Below are 17,569 nucleotides of genomic sequence, written 5' to 3'. Positions count from 1 at the left end.
AAATAAAATTAGTTATTTATACTGTGCTGCACTGGCATAAAATATGTGCATGAAATAATAAAATGGTATCTTCTATAATTTCTGAATTGATCATATTCTTAGAAAGCATTTTGTATGTAGTTAATGGTATTGAAAATGCTACAGTGCTTGCATTAATTAGTACATCAAAGCAATCCTCATCAATTGCTTTTCATATGGCTTTCCTTTCTCCCCTGACCAGTAGGTGTCACTTTTGGGACTGTGAAATCTATTTTGTTGATAAGGCATGTAAACCCACACTTTTAAATGATTGTTTTACAGCTGTGGATTCATCTGTAAGTAAGCTGTAATGATGATTACTCCCCCCCTCCCTTAGTTTTGTCTCAAAAGAATAACAAGCAGTGTGTGTAATCTACAAATTGATCAATATTTTCTGCAAACCATGAGTTCTATCAGGTGCCTGGAAGAAGGAAGATGGTGTTTATTTTAGGAATATTTTTTTTTTAGGATAAATCATCCCTTAAGCACACTGAATTTGAAAAAAAAGGTATTTTTAAACTGAATACTTGGTATATACATCCCAATTATTTTAAAGAAGCAGCAGGAAATAGTCTGGGTTTAGTCTGCAGAGAACATTACAGCTGTAGAACATCTTCAAGGTCTTCTGACTTCAGTTTTTTTAAACTGGTAGGGTGGAGCTCACTATGGAACTGAAGGTACTGTATTTTTTGCTTTATAGGACGCACTTTCCCCCCTCCAAAAATTAAGGGGGAATGTGTGTGTCCGTCCTATGGAGCAAATGCAGGCTCCTTGGCTTCAGCGATAGCAACGCGAAGCCTCCGAAGCGCAGAGGGAGCGCTCCCTTCATGCTCCGGAGGCTTCGCGTTGCTTTTGCCGAAGCCTGGAGAGTCTTGCTCTCCCAGCTTCAGCAAAAGGAACCTGAAGCCTCCGGAGCGGAGCAGGAACTCGCGCTGCACTCTGAAGGCTTCAGGGATAGCCGCCTGAAGCCTCCAGAACACAGCGGGAGGTCCCGCTGTGCTCTGGAGGATTCGGGTTACTTTTGTTGAAGCCGGGAGAGCAAGACTCTCCTGGCTTCAGCAGAGAGGGAGAGTTGAGCAGCGCCCCTTCAGCCAAGCGGGAGGAGAAATGGAAGGGGCTCCGTTTCTCCTGACGCTTCGCTGAAGGGGTGCTGAGCAGAGAGGGGGAGATTTTTTTTTCTTGTTCTCCCCCTCTAAAACAAGGTGCGTCCTATAGTCGGGTGTATCCTATAGAGCGAAAAATACGGTAGTTAGGAAGCACTGTTGAATTCCTCAGTGCTGGACTGCAGCTCAGTGACAGATCATCTGTTTTGCATGCAGAAGGTTCTCTCTTTAAAATCCCTTCCAAAAATAATCAAGCACTGAGTAGAACCAGTATGAAATATAGATGATAGAAAAGCAACATGGAGCTGATGCACATGGTGTGTGAGCGTTTCCACCCCCCCCTTGGAAAAAAGTGGCATTTCTTTGCCCTCCAAGGCACCCTGACTTGTGGTTAACATGCCTTCCTGTTTGCTTCTCAGTCCTCTCTTCCCTGCATTTCCCTCTCTGAATGACCCTGCTGTACCTAATTATTTTTGAGCACAAGATTTGTATTTCCTGATGCAGAACTTGTTTTATATACAGAGCCTTGAGAGTCGCTGACTGTGGCTGGCTTGAAGTTAGCTTTATTTTGCAAGATCTGAAGAGCAGTCCCGTGGAGCTCATTATGTGAGTTTCACTACACAATAGCACTTGGTAAAAATATTGTAGATAATTCACGTTTGGTGTGTTCCTTCTGCAAGGTCTAATGCCAAGCCAATAAGCCAACTGTCTCTTGTTATTTGGAATACACCCAAGCCTTCACATATGTATTCCAGATCTTGTATTTGTGGGGCTTTCTCCTGTATGTTGAAAGGAAAGTGCTTCCCCGCCTTTTGTTTTCTTTTTCTTAAATAAAGCTCTGCTCTGCTCTGATTAAAAACATGTATTTTTCTTGTTTGCTTTGTTCATAAGAAGTGTGGAACAGTATCCTATTTCCATTCCATCTTGCATAAGCTTTGTGATTATAGCTTTGCATGAAGTTCTCTGTGAATATATGTGTAGAGATTCATCTTAGGAGTTGGTGCCTATTCACTATTGGAGGGATTGATAATACAATGGGAAACCATCTCATCAGTAGAACAATTATTGTTGTTTACTACTTATTACTATTACTACAAATTTTATATCTCACTTTTCCTCCAAGGAGCATAAGATGGCGTACATAGGTCTCTCCCTCCCATTTTATTGTCACAACATCTCTGTGGGGTAGGTTAGGCTTAATTAAGGTCACCCAGTGAGCTTGGTGGCAGAGTGAAGATTTGACCCTTGGTCTTCCCAGGTTACAGTCCAGCAATCTAACCACTACACTGGAGTGCATAAGCTATTACAGATAGCTTGGCCATATTTTCAGTTCTGTGGCTTCTCATAAGAAATGCAATAGGCTAAGGGTAGCATTTATGAAGGTAGGGTTGTACATCCGAACAAACATCATGGTTCCTGGCCTATTACACATGAACCAACTCTCTACCAGCTCTGAAGAGTAGCAAGTGTGTAAAGTATTTCAAGACGGGCATAGAAATATGAGCCTAGCCACAAGGGATAGTTTGTGTAATGCTGTATTGGGAAAAGGGATGGCAGTTAGCTGTGCTACTGGTTCCCTCTGTATGTTTAAAAATTGCTTCTCTTAGGAGATATGTGCATTTAATGACAAAGTGTAGGCAACATGAAAGCCAGTTAAGCGAGTGTGTTTGCCAGTTAAGGCAGAAAGCAGGTGTCTTATGTATGGAGATCTACCAAGCCAGATTGTATTAAAAAAGAAATATTTCCTACGTTTTTGATTCTAACATTTTGTGTATGAAGTTACCAAGAGTAAATAATTATTAAGATACACATAACTATGTGGAATAAGATATTCTTTGTTGTATTATTGCATCTGCAATAATCTAATGTATAATTTATAATGTATAATAAAATGTACGACTTTGTAGCGATTTGTCAAACAGACTTCTGAACACTATTCATCCCCTCTTGCACCATGACACTTTTGTGGAGAGAGGAAGGCATTTGCATGGAAGGACAATCAGAAGTCAAAGGTGGGGTTGTGTTTAACCCTAACATTGCTCACTGCTTCTCCTCTGCAAACACCTTTCATACCTAGGCTGTCTTCGCCCTCCTTTTTTTAACCAGGCAGCGTCAAGGAACTGAAGTAAGTTAACCTAGAAGGGCATTTGCAGAGGAGAATAAATTAATGTGGGAAATGTTAAGCATTCCCCTGTGAATGAATTTTATTATGGGTTGGGGAGCATACCTTTGCTGAAAGAACTTAGAATTCTTCCCTTCCAATGACTTGTTTATTAGCATGGCCTTAAGTAATTTTGCCATTTTTATGAGAAAGTATGAAAACTGACATAAAAAGTGCGACAATTGTGAATCTTTTCCCAAAGAGTCACTAGACCCTGCTGGGTGGGGCTCCCAGCCCCAACATGTGAGCTCTCATTGTCTCCTTTTCTCAGCTATCTGTTTCTTTTCTGGTTTTGTTTAAGGTTCTTTTAGCTCCTCAGATCCTTCTCTCGATTGCCTACCCTTTAGTCCTTGTCTGCTGTCTCTTAGTTTCCCAAACTCCTGGGCCATTTTCTCACCCAACTTCCTTTTGTCTAAGTACCACTTCAGTCTCTAGCATTATGGGTTGAACAGTGGGGTTTCCTGACCAGAGTGGGAATGAGTGGACCAGAGTGGACCAGTGTGGGAACCCACACACCATTAAGGACAGTTGTATCATCTCTCATGTCTCTGATAATGGTGGCACACTTTTATTATTATTGCAAACATTATTGAATATTTTTTTTTTTTAAAAAAAGCATGAAGTATTGTCTTCCAAGGCAAAGCGTGTTCTCCTTCATGGAGAGTACATGTTGCGGTGGGGTCTAACAAGACATCCCACTGTTGCTGGGCAGGTAACTGTAGTTGGCCACCATTGCGATTGGGCTCCTCTTTGTCATTGGGGAGAATTTAATGTTACCATTTTATGATTGATAGCCAAGAAGTTTTATATTCCCTGTGCGCAGCGTTGAGCTTCCTCTTTTCGCTGCGTGCATCGGATCACCCGCCCACCCTCCCTATATTTAGGGTTGTTCTTGTTGATCTTGCTATGCCTGTCATGGGGTCATCTGCTTTTGGGGCAGGGGCCTGGAAGGCATTTTGTCCATTTGGCTAATTGCATAGCAAATTGTCACAACTCGTAAGGTTGCGGTTAGGCATCGGTTTATGAATTGGTTGGTGGAGGGCATGGATTGGCTGTGCCTGCCCCTCCAGTGCTGCTGCTGCAAGGGAATTCCGTTAAAGGAATCCAGGGTCTTGTCATCCTTTTGTCCGCACCCCTGTCAAGGGGCTAGGGCCATGCAAGAGCCCCTGGGAGCATTTGGGGAGAGGTGAGGGCATGGTACCCAGCTCCATCTTTCTCCCCAAAATGTTTTCCCTTTCTGACTTTCGCAGGCGTGCGAAAGTCAGTCTGTCCCCGGGCAGGGACAGATAGTGGCAACCAATGCCTAAGCAACCACTCACATTTTTTGTATTTTAATAAAGTTGTGGCCAAAATTATGCCAAAAACCTTAAACGAAAATTCCATGTGAATTGTGTTTTATTGGGGTGGCTTGGGGACCTCAATATGCAAACAGCACTCTAAGATTAAAGGCCTCAATGTTTATACAGGTTATTATCAGAGAAAGCTATTCCTTGCCTCTGTTAGCTTTTCTCCCTGCTAAGATTAACGCAGTAGCTGCCTCTTGGGCTGAAAGGCAGCAGCCCCGTCTTTCATACTGTGGTATCTGCTGTTTGGCAGAATTTCAATGAGGAATGCAACCTTAGCCATCATGTAGCTCACTCAGGCTCACCTTCCCTCTGCTAAGTTTGAACTACATGTAAGAGCTTGTTTCACTTGAGACCTCTTCCACTGTGTGGTGTTGCATATCTAAACAGCAAGACACCCCCCCCCTCACCTGAATGAATGATCCTGATATAATTCTCTGGGCTCTGAGTATTCTTGTATTTGTTATTTCACTCGGCGTCTCATTTCACACTTTTATTTGTGGTGTTGGAGAGAACAGTGCCTTTCCAGGTAAAATGCTAGGAAAAGGGCATGAGTGTGAGGTAGGACTGGGTGAGGTAGTTGTAGACAGTGAAACCCCTGCACAAAATAAACAAATTGTGGACAGCAAACTTACTTGTGGTCCCTGCTTGGAACATTTTCTGCTGGTACATTTTCCTTTTGAAAAAAAATCCTATTTTCCCTGAATGCATTGTTTCATGAAATTAATTAGCAACATAAAATTGATTAGTAACATAAGGGACACAATACCAATCAAAATCGACAACTTCACAGTTGTAATTCACTTTCCCACCAAGCGACTGTCCCTAGGAAGCATGTATTCATATATAATAAATGGGAATGAGACCTCCAACAAAACATTGCTGTGTAGAGTCTTTCTCTTAATGGAGCTAGCCAGCCAGCCATGCCCTCTTTCAGGTTATTCCCTGGACTGACCCTAGCATTAGGTAGAATGAGATAGCGGAGATGCTTGGTTGTCGCTGGCCTTTCTGTCTTGCTCACATTCTGTCAGTATGCCAGAGACAGCACTACAGCAGAAGCCCGTGACTGAGTGAGCAGGCAGAGGGACAACAAAGCCAGCATAGGCCATGCACTACAGCAGGCATCATGCACATTGCATGAGTTGCTCTGCTTACATGACACACTGGCACGACGACTGCTGCATTGCAGAATTTGATTGGATGGGCAGTGAGCAAAGTGAGCACAGTCAATGGCAGCAAGCTGTTGGGGAAAAGGGATTGTTGCGTGAGCCGTGCAAGCTGCTCTGCATTCCCTAAACTAGTCAGCTGCTCTCTGAAGTTGTGGAAGTTGTGATCCAAATGGCAGAGGGATCCAGTGGCTTATCTGTCTGACTTCTGTATGTGGAGTTATCATTCATTTTAGGCAGCAAAATGTCTAGGGCTCAAGATTATAATTTGCCTTTGGGAAGGTATGATATGAATTGAATCAAGTAAATCTCAGTGTTGGACTGTTCATGGATATTTAATAGAATCAATCATTGCTTAGCCAATGGGGAAGAGAGGTGAAATACAAGAACCAGGTTTTTTTTTAGCCTACTATGCTATTAACATATGACTCTGAAATTATATTGAAAATTCTGCATCCTTGCAAAAAAGTTGGTACAGTAGTTCCTAATAATATGTAATTCAGTACATGCGCCTATGAAAATGTAGATTTGTACATACTTTAATGAAAACTATAATTGTACCAAATGTGTTGCTTAAAATTGCTGTATCATTGATTCTGGAACTTTCTCAAACCCCTAAATAAAGTATAGCATTTTCTAATTTTACCTCAGTAACAGGTGGGGTTTTTAATTTAAGAAGAAACTCATGGCAATAATTGCAGATACTTTCGAAGCTAGATGCTTTTTTTAGCAAATGAGAATTCTAAGTTACTTCCCTATGCAGGTGTCCAAATTACTCTACGTTTGGTTCTATGTAAAAGAAAGTCTATGTTACATGGGAAATAAAAGAGTAGCTGATTACGGCAATATTAAAGTTTTTTGTGATTTTTTTAAAAAGACACATCTGTTGATTATAGCATCATGATACCAATGCTCTAGTGAAGTTTACAAGCTTCTTTTACTCTTAAGGATCATAATTGAGAGACAAATTTTAAGCCTCACAGGATTACCAGACTCAACTTCCAAACACTATCCTGTTTCCTTAGAGTTTTAAAACTTCAGGGAAAACAGGTCTCCAAACACCATCATCACTAGCTCCAACTTATGGCTTCCTGGAAGACAGGACATTTTTCAAATGTCCAAATATATTTTGTACATCCTCTTAAATAAGTGTGTGTTATTTTTTTTTTAAATTTTTTATCCAGCTTTATTAATATAGGTTAGAATGGTGCTGAAACAGCAAAGGGAAAGAAAATCAATGTAGATAAAAATAAAACCCTGTTAATTAATTTAAAAACAAACTACATTAACTGCAGTAGGGAACAACATAATGTGCTGTGCATAGCTACAACATTAAAATCAAGGCACTTCCCAGAAGACCTGTTAAAATGGAGGGCCCTTTACAAATCTTCCTTGTGAATATTTGCAGGATTGAGAAAGTGCAGAAACAGGGGCCAGGTTTCCTGGACTCTTCATCAATTGTTCATAGATCTGCTAGTCTAGATCTAGATGCCGTGAGAAAAATGGACCTCTGTCAAATGTTCTCTCTCTCTATCTTACTCTCATTTTGGGATTCCATGCAATCTCCAGCTGAATCCTGGTAAAACAGAAGCCTCATGGGTGGGTAGTTCTCAGGTTCAGGAAATTGGAATCTTGCCTGTTTTTGATGGGTTTGTACTCTCCCTGAAGGAACAAGTCTATAGCCTGGGGTTACTCCTAGATCCATCACTATCACTGGAGGCAAAGGTGTCCTTAGTGGCCTTCAGTGCTTTTCTTAAAGTTTCAGTTATGTCTGTTCCTGGACAATGGTAGCTTGGCCACAGTGGGGGAAGCCTTCGTAACACCTTGTTGAACTATTGCAGTGGACTCTGCATGGGCGTATCCTCATGAAACTGCAACTAGCGTGGAATACTGCTGCCCGACTTTTTTGCTCCCGTGAGCACTGCACATGACTTCTCTAATCCCATGATTTTAATATCATCTCTCCACAGGATAACCAGTGGTTGTGCAGTGGTTGCAGTGCTAAAGTAGGGTTTATATCCTCACCCAGCTGAGAAGCTCACTTCATGACCACGGGCCATTCTCTGTCAGTTAGCCTGACCCCACATCACAGGGTTCTTGTGATTATAAATTTGGGAGGGGGAGAACCATGTCTGTTGCTTGAAGCTCTTTGGAAGAAAGGTGGAGTATAGATGTAATAAATAAATACACATTTTAGTGTCTCAAGTCATTCCAGCAGCACCCTTAAATATCCGCCACTGAAGGTGAGAAGCCACTCCAGAGTAGTTTTCCATGAGATGTGAGGGATGTGCTGTTTGAAGGGAAAACTCTGCTTTCCCATAGATAAGCAGGTATCTTTGGATCGCTGCCATCTCCTTTGTATTCATAGGGAAGAGAGTATATAGCCTGCACTGGTGAGGTTTTGTCTAGTATCCTTAAATATTTATGTTTTCAGTTATGCTCCGTGGAGCAAATTTTAACTCACACACGCTAAAATCAATACATCTGAAATCACTTATGATTGCTAACATGTTGCTGGAAGATTCAACTCTTTATATATTTGAACACCTTTTAAAATAAATAAATAACACCCACATCTTATTTGGAGTTTGTGTTTATGTTCCTAATGCAGTCTTAAGCAAGTTCAAGATGCTGGTTAACCTTTGAAATGTATTACTTGCCTGGTGCTTAAGAGAGATAGATGACTAAGAAGTGCATATTAGAGCCTCTCAAAACACAGGATCATCAATCTTCAAGGAGCTTCGTCTCACGCAGCGAGCTTCCATCCAGCGTGTGCACAAAGCATCTACAACTCAGAGAGAAAGCTTGGTGCATCCAGCTCCTTATTTTTGCAGACTCTCAGAGGAAATGTCAATTGGACATTACCAGCTGCCTCTGCCTTGCTTTAATATCTCTTCAATAATTTAATATATTGTCTGACTCTCTCTGCGCTGAACTCATAACCCTTCACCCACCACTTATTATTTTGCTGATTGATGCCTCAGTGTGTAGAATCTAAAATCTGCGCTCTGAAATCTGCTGGCTACATTACAATAGTTTTTTGTGTCTGTGTGTACATGGGAGGAATGAAATAAACACAAATGTCTGTGAAAGTTGCAGAGCTAACAATGCTGTGGCTCCTCCTCTTCTAATGAAAAGTCCCATAAATGGATGAACTTGTAGCTACTGCATGCATGGTTTTAGGATTAAAATGGAGTATGTATATGTAGCAACAGTTTAAATTTCCATTTAGGTAAACCAACTTAATAGGGACGCGGGTGGCGCTGTGGGTTAAAGCCTCAGCGCCTAGGGCTTGCCGATCGAAAGGTCGGCAGTTCGAATCCCCGCGGCGGGGTGCGCTCCCGCTGCTCGGTCCCAGCGCCTGCCAACCTAGCAGTTCGAAAGCACCCCCGGGGGCAAGTAGATAAATAGGTACCGCTTACCAGCGGGAAGGTAAACGGCGTTCCGTGTGCTGCGCTGGCTCGCCAGATGCAGCTTTGTCACGCTGGCCACGTGACCCGGAAGTGTCTCTGGACAGCGCTGGCCCCCGGCCTCTTGAGTGAGATGGGCGCACAAACCCCAGAGTCTGTCAAGACTGGCCCGTTCGGGCAGGGGTACCTTTACCTTTACCTTTAAACCAACTTAATACCCTTTAAAGTTGTTTTAGAATCCAAAAACAGTTCTGGAAATTGCTTAATTGCTCTTCCTCCATCTTCCTGTGGCTCCAGAGTTTAATGTTGTGCCCCAACATAAATTGGTATTTATGTCGGGGCACAACAGCCACAGTGTGTTGGCTATGGAAGATGTGCCTTTGTGGTAACTGTTAAATTGGTAGTTTCCAAACCACTTAAACAAACTTCATCAAGAGAGTTGGACTTCTATTGCATTGTGTTCTGCAGAGTAGTTATTCAGCAAGCAGCAAATTCTGTAGGATTTCTTCAAGGAGCCTGAAGCATGGGCATTTGTATTGGGGGCATGGTGAGGGACTTAAAAATACAGGCCGCAAATATAGGTCTTCAATGAGTCTCCTGTTTGTGATAGTTTCAGTGTTTCCTTCCATGTTTATGAGCAAGGGAACGAGAGTCTAGGCCTGTGTGGGGAACCTTTGAACCTTCAGATGTTGTTGGACTTCCACCAGCCCCAGGCAATATGAACAATGCTCAGGGATGATGGGAGTTGTGGTCCAGCAACATCTGAAAGGGCCACACTTTCATCACCCCACCATAGGAAAACCAGAATGTTTGCAATCAGTATATAGGCAACAACTGATTAATGCACTAATCATGTCACTCAAAGGGTGGAATGGGGGCAGAACGGAAAGGTGCAGGGCACACGTATACATGCTCTGCCAACGTGTTTGTGGCCAGGAATGGAACCACTACACGAAATGGTCACTGACTGTATAAGCTGCCCCATACTCCCTTTCTATATGTTTTAACACCTTGAACATATCAGTCCTCAAAACTGTTTATTACAAATGACTGCTGAAGTAATCTACAAAAATTCTGGCCATTATCCAGAAATGCCCTATTTGCCTAGCACAATCATGAGCATTTAAAACCATCTCCTTTGTTTCTGATATTTCTGTATTTTATCAGTGTGACGGGTCTACACCTGAATGGGGCATGGGGGGAAATCTCAGAGTTGTGTGCTTTCTTCACTATGTGCAGAACATGCAATGTGTGTGTGTTTGTGTGTGTGTTATTTTAGGTTGTTCTTGTTTTTACACTCTTTAAAAAAATTGTATGTCACTGAATTATTCTTATGAAAAGAGCATCTAATAAATATAATTAATAATGAAATGATAAGTGTCACTTATTGTAAATTAAGATTAAAGCTCACTGTGTTGCTTCATTTATCAAATTTATTCATTTGACTTTTTAAATAAACTTTCGTTTATATTAAGAATAGCACTTTGTGGAGCAATTTCTAATATTACATACTTGACTATAAACCTTTCTTCATTACTGCTGAATACAAATAGTTATATCAAATTAATTTTGATATTTCTTGTGGGATGGGATGAGGAAGCAATTCTGGAATAAATTTTGATATCCAAAGGTAATTCAAATGCTTATGTGGTACTGTCACTTTTGTTCTGACCAGGATGAAGATGGAACAGAAGAGGAAAATAGCAGAGTTGAACCAGTCGGGCATGCAGATGCTGGCCTGGAGAATGCTGGCAACTATTCTTTAGAGTAAGTTTATTAATAGAATTGCATGTTTAATTATAACACCAAAGATATACATACAGTAGCAACACTTAAGCTGCTATACTTAAATTATATTGTTGTTCAAATCCACTCTATACATTTTAAACAGTATCATACCACTTTTTAACAGTCATAGGTTCCCCAAAAGAATTCTGGGAACTGTAATTTGTTAAGGGTGGTGAGGGTTGTTAGGAGACCCCCCCCCCCATTCTCCTCAAAGAACTGCAATTCCCAGAGTTCTCTGGGAAAATGGATTGGTTTTTAAACCACTCTGGGGATTGTAGTTCTGGGAGAGGAATAGGGAGTCTCCTTAGAACCCTTAACAAATTACAGTTCCCAGGATCTTTGGGGCTGGGGGAGAGTAACAACATTTAATAAATACTTTCACAACATTTAATAAAGGCCTGAATTTATAAGATCCCAGTACAGGTGGCGGCCATTTTGCATCCATTCAGTTGTTATGTGACTGCTAACGTGCAAGTTGTTTTTGACCTGGGAGAGGGCACAAACGGGGAGTTGCTTGTATTTATTTATTTATTTATATATTTATTAGCACAAGACCTCTAAGCATAAAAGCCCCGGGTAGATTTAGAGCATCACTAAGCACATTGAATTTTTTTTTTTAATCAGGGAGCATTGGCCAAAAAGAAAAGCCATTTTGTGAAAAAAGTTGTATTGTTGCCTTCACTAAGAGTTATGTGTAAGGTAGATCTGGAGTCTTTATTAAGATAACCAATTTTTATGTGGGAAGAATCTGTTAAAAGATATACATCATTATCTTTGGATGTGCCCATTTTTACCATGGCAAGAGAATATTGGCTTATTCAAGCTACGCAGAAAAAGAGAGAGAGAGAGCAATCACTCAACAAGTAATGAAAAATCAATTTGGCTGTTCTCTTGAATTTTTCCCTGCTGTGTTGCTTCCACTTAAATTGCCAGGTACTCATGAAGTTGCACTATAAAATGCAGAAAACTCCCATGTTCATTCCCTAGTTCAGGGTGGGAAAGACTCCTGTCTGAAACCGTGTAGAGCTTCTATCAGTTCCTGTAGACTGTATTGATGGATCCATGGTGGACTCTGCATAAGGCAGCTGCCTGTCTTATCCCAGTAAAATGTGTGTCTTTAGAACAGCTGACCCTCACCCCCTAAATTTCCTCTTACTCTGACATCTCATAAGCTGCTTGGGAAGTGATGGGGCTGTTATTCAAGTGAAACATGCATAAATACTCTTGGACTCTTAGATCATCCAGAATGTGATATTGGGTATAGATTTTTTTTTACATTTGTTAATTGTTCTATTTAATGGAATATAGTATTGCTACTCTCTTAGAACAACTCTGTTACAAATAAAATATGAATTATAAAGACAATTTCATAGAAAATCAAAGTAATTAACATGTTTGCCTTTCCCCCAGTATCCGGTTTAAATACAATTCCTACATGAACGGTATAACCAGAGAGCTGTTCTCATTTAGTCAGTAGACCCTGTTTTGTTGGGTGGGGAATCCTTTGCTAATTTGACACCCCTTTCTGAATAAGCTGCCTTCATGGCTGACAATAGCTTTTGAAACTCAGGTCTCATGGGTCTAAATGACTAATATGATAGCATATAATCAATGAGTTGTTGAAACATGACATCAGGATTTCACCATATTTCAGAAAACTAGTGTAGCCCAAAAAAAATGCATATAGCCACAGCTGCTGCTGCTGCTGCTGCTGCTGCTATTACAATTTATTACCCATCCTTCACTCCAGAGCCCAAGGGTGGGTTACAAAAATTACACAATATTGAAAAGAGCTTTAAATAACAAAATTACAGAAACAAGGTGGATCCTAAAGATATACATCTCAAGTGTCAAAAGCCAGGGTAAAGAGCTGTATCTTCAGCATTTGCCAAAAGCTGTATAATGAAGGTACCAGACACACCTCTGTGGGGAGTTCCACAACTTAAAATGACATTTCACAATTGCACATGTAGGACAAATGAGGCATACAAGCATATATTGAAAATCAATGTTTCAAAAGGAAATATTGAAATTAATCTGAAAAATTGGGAAGGAAAGTGAAAGCATTTTAAAAACACCACCACCACGCATCCCTATGTTATATTTTGATTATGGAAATATTTGTAGACTTCACTCTAAAAAAATACATGAATGTCGTGTATAGCCTACAAAATTTACATTAAGGACATTAAGAATGTCAGTAAAAACATTAGTAAAAACATAAATGAATACTTGTTAGTAAAAAATAATTTATCATTGCAAAGGCCAGTCTAAATAACATAGGGTTTGGGGAACATCTAAATGAAGGTAGGAATGACGCGTGCTGGATCTCTACTGGCAGGTAGTTCCAAAGGGCATATTTGATGAAAGTCATATGTGAATTACAAAGATACTAGATGGTGTGTCTCACAAAACAAAATATGTCCATAAATAATAATTGGTTTGAGACCATCAAAACAGAAACTGAAGTTTACAGTTGAATCTGCAAGCTACAATTTATGCTGATTCCAGTTTGCTGTAACTTCTAAATTCACTGAGAATTGACAAACCATAGTTGGAGCCATTGTTCTACCTCAAGGGGCTGGCTGTACCATGGGGAGAGGAGTGAGCTCAGGAAGTTGAGTGCTGAGCAGACAGGAAATGAAAGCCACTTTAAACTATGGTTTGTGTGTTCTGTGTGTAGAAGTTTAAACCATGTCGTGAGTTTTTAACTATGGGTAGCATAAACCATGTTTTTCACTCTATCTGAATGCTTTTACTGTCATTGTTAGTGCTTATCCAAAATGGAATATCAGTGCCATTGAATATATCCACCTGACCACTTAGCCTGTTTTGGAATATATATATATATATATATAAATATATTCATGCATGTGGCATTTTCAAACTATTAAAAAAATAGATTGTATTTTATGGGGAGGGGGAATTGCATTTTAACTATTTGCTTTCATACAATACACTTATTAGAAATAATAGATTGTATTTTTATGTGGAGGGGGAATTGCATTTGAACTGTCTGTTTTCATACAGTACAATGGCTTCGCTCTCAATCCATGCAAAAGCCAATCTGAACCCCCACCTGTCATTGTTGAACATAATACAATTCATATAATGGATTAAGCTTACCCAAAACATTAGTTCACATTTCATTTGATTTATTAACTGAATTATTTTTGATGATTGATCTCCTTTCATGCCATCAGATTAATACTGAGGTATGTAACATTCAGTGCTTCTATCATCACTACCAATTCTCAAATATCTGTGTGTGTGTGTTTGTTTGTGTTTGTGTTTATGTGTGTGTGGTCTTTTTTTTGGTTCATTTACGGTACATGTTCATGTTCCCTCATTCATCATTGTCTCACAGTGATATGGTAAAGCTCGTTGAAGTCTCCAATGACGGCGGCCCTTTGGGGATCCATGTAGTACCTTTCAGTGCCAGAGGCGGAAGGTAATGTATTGTGTAGGTTTTTAATTGAATCATAGCCTCCTATATTTTCGCTTCCACTTTTATCTTATGTGTAGCCACCTATGGAGGGGCGAGGGTGTCTGTTTGAAATAAAGCACGATCTTTTCAGAAGAAAATCTTGCTGACTCTAAGCCATAAGAAAACCTGCCTGTAAGTTTAACTGCACTGGCCAAGGTGAGGATGACAGAACCTGCTTCCTAATTTATAACATAAATTATTTTCTGTCCTAATGTGGAGCTGAATTGCAAGGATGTGAATTATTTCCATCAGGGTGTCATAAAAGTTTCTTCTTGCCTTTTACCTTGGTTTAATATTAGAAATGTACTTCATGCAGCATTTATCCCTGGCTGCTTAGACCATCATTTACCACACTGGCAGCATCCAAAACCACAAAGACACACTTCTGTGCGTACATTTCCCCCCCACTCAGACTTGAAAGGAGTAAAATTTATAGTGACGGTGGTGTTAAATAAAGCCAGCGGCATGAAGTATAGCATGGTTTTTGATCTGCTGCTAAACACAAGTGTGTCTTGTATTGCATTGCATGCAAAAAGAAAAAGGAAAGGGGGGAATGGGGAAAAAGATAACTATGAGTTCCGAGCGATGGAGATAAAATGAGTGCCATGCAGATGATATGGCCATTTTCCGATCTTCATCTGTAAAGAGAACACTCAGAATCATAATGCTCACTTTACTGAGGCAGAGTTTTAGTATTTAGGGTCTTTGATTGAATGTACTTGGAAAATTAAATGACCTATAAAGCAATTATGATTCTGTGCCAGGATTTAAAGCTTTGTGGTGTAAAAGAAAATCCTGGCAATTCCTCGAAGATGTAAGTAGGACTTCAGGAGGTGGGGTGGGGAAGAGAAAGAGATTACCTTTATCTTGGGAGAGTAATTGCATTCACATTTTCTGCTCTCTTTGGTGAGAAAGGACCAAACATGCATTTTATAAATGTAATCTTGGATTATATATTGAAGGGGTATTATGTTTTGACAAGTCCACCTATCCATCAGCAATTTCACTTTAAATTGATTAAAAGCAAATGTCACTGTATATCAAATATATCTTATCAACTGCTTTTCATACTTGATAAATAGGGGAGTTCTCTCTCTCCCTGCCCTCAAGAATGATGAATGTGGTATAGAAATCATTCATTCCTGAGTATTTTTATTTTTTTTAGTTAATGGCTGACTAGGTACAATGGCATGTGGTGCTGTGACAAAGTAATAATTTTCTTACAGCAGCCTTCCCTGGGGACTTGGGAGGTAAGACTAAATGCTGCTATAAGACTGTCCCTCTTGTGAATGATCTGGTATTCATTTAGCTATGTATTCCAGGTACAAGTGGTAGTTGCTGCTGATGCTGCTGAATGACAGCCCCTGCTCCCAAAGATAATAAACCATGATGTGTTATGCTTTAATGTTGCTTGGCTGTAAAGCAAAAAGTAAAGCTTAGCTAAAGTGTTGCATTTCCCCATCAATAGTCTGCCACCTCCCAAATTAAAAAACAAAAGCAAAACTGATGAAAGTGTGAATTCATTGAGTTGTATCCAGAGAAGGCAACTTACAGAATTTTCTCTTCCCCTTTGTCCCTCTGTAGTCCCTGTGCCTGCCACAAAGTCTCTCCAGAGGGTAAGGGGGACCTTTCAGATAGTGAGTGCTGTGTTGTGCTTGGCTGCCACGGAAAGAGGCTGGGGGCATAAAAAATAGGGCAAAGGAATCTTCACAAGCCCTAGTTGGGAATCTGTGAGAATTTGCAGAGGAGCAAAGTTACCCCTCTATAGCAAAGGTACAGCTCCCTTCACTGCAGAAAGGATCATTGAGGGCAAGGGAATTGGGCTAGGCAGACAGGGGCAATAGCAAACTCCCTCCGTTTCCTCACGTGACTCTGATTTTGGAAGTAGCTAAGTGATGTTTCAAGCCAACTTCTGTTAAGAGCCAAATTAAATTAAAATCATGATGTTAACGGGGAAAACCTTGCACCTTTCTTTAAACAAAAGAAGCAAAGCTTGTAAAGGAAGGGCTGTGCTAACTAGATCATTCCTCCTGGTTTGGAAGAATTAGGGGAAACAAACTCCAAAGCCCAAGAAGGAGGGGGTTGAGAGAGGATCAGAAAAAAAGACAAAAGACATGAGATTCCAGTGCATAGGAGCATAGGTATGCTATCTTCATTTCAGTCATGGATAGAAAATGTATTACATTGTTGTGGAACACAAGTTCAAGCCTTTTTCGACGGCTTGGCCTTGACTCCTGTGGTGAATTGCAGCCGTTATCTCTGCCATCTTTGCAATGTTTTTGCTGTCAATGGAGCTTATGTTTTGCACATAATGGTGCTATAAAGGCTGCATAAATCAGGTCAAGACATTGTGGTGAGGAAAAATAATATATTTCAGTCTGAATGGACATTATAATCTCAGAGCAGACTCTCAGGTCAGCCAAGAAACACTTCTCAGTGGCAACATTACTGGTACTGCCATTGGGGGAAGTGTTATGTTTTCAGGTTTTAGGCAAAGATGAATAGGGCTGCATATAGGGTGGGAGGGCAGGAACAGGCAACCCATTAGTTTTTCATAAAAACCGGGGAGCTTTTATTTTTTTGTATATTCTTCTTCCTGTGTTCAGTAAAACCAATTGCCGATGTCATCCCCAAGCTGCTAAACGTGGCATTTGTCACTGTAAAGATCAAGGTATTCAGAGTGAAGGGCATTGCAGTTCATCTATCATCCACATCTCCGTGTCAGGTATTTAGAAACAAAACAGGATACTAAGTGAATGGCTGCTGGTGGTATTCAGGACCTTCAGCTTGAGCAGGGTCAATTTGAACATTACAGCGCTATTGGGGAAATTCCACAAGTCCTTGGAAGTGCAGTTCTGACATCAGTTTTTTTAACTGTGTTTCAGGGTCACTGAATGGGCAGCTGCTGCTGTTATAATAATAATGCTGTCATAATAAATATTGTTGTAATAATAACAACAAGATATATAGCCTGCTAGGGACGCGGGTGGCGCTGTGGGTTAAACCACAGAGCCTAGGACTTGCCGACCAGAAGGTTGGCGGTTCGAATCCCCGCAACGGGGTGAGCTCCCGTTGCTTGGTCCCTGCTCCTGC

General features: G+C 40.5%; 1 protein-coding gene across 3 annotated transcripts in view; it reads left to right on the top strand.

Moving 5' to 3' along the window:
• Positions 1-17,569, top strand: part of PARD3 (par-3 family cell polarity regulator) — a 551,152-nt gene that overhangs the window by 277,531 nt on the left and 256,052 nt on the right. For all 3 annotated transcript variants that reach the window (XM_082192160.1, XM_082192159.1, XM_082192158.1), the window contains exons 6-7: positions 10,877-10,968; positions 14,357-14,440. In XM_082192160.1, the coding sequence (XP_082048286.1) occupies positions 10,877-10,968; positions 14,357-14,440 (176 nt within the window). The remainder of the gene's footprint in view (positions 1-10,876; positions 10,969-14,356; positions 14,441-17,569) is intronic.

The sequence above is a fragment of the Podarcis vaucheri genome, assembly GCF_965113315.1.
Source record: "Podarcis vaucheri genome assembly, chromosome: 12".
NCBI classification, from domain to species: domain Eukaryota; kingdom Metazoa; phylum Chordata; class Lepidosauria; order Squamata; family Lacertidae; genus Podarcis; species Podarcis vaucheri.
The sequence above is the reverse complement of the archived record's forward strand: the minus strand, read 5'-3'. Positions and strand labels throughout refer to the sequence as shown.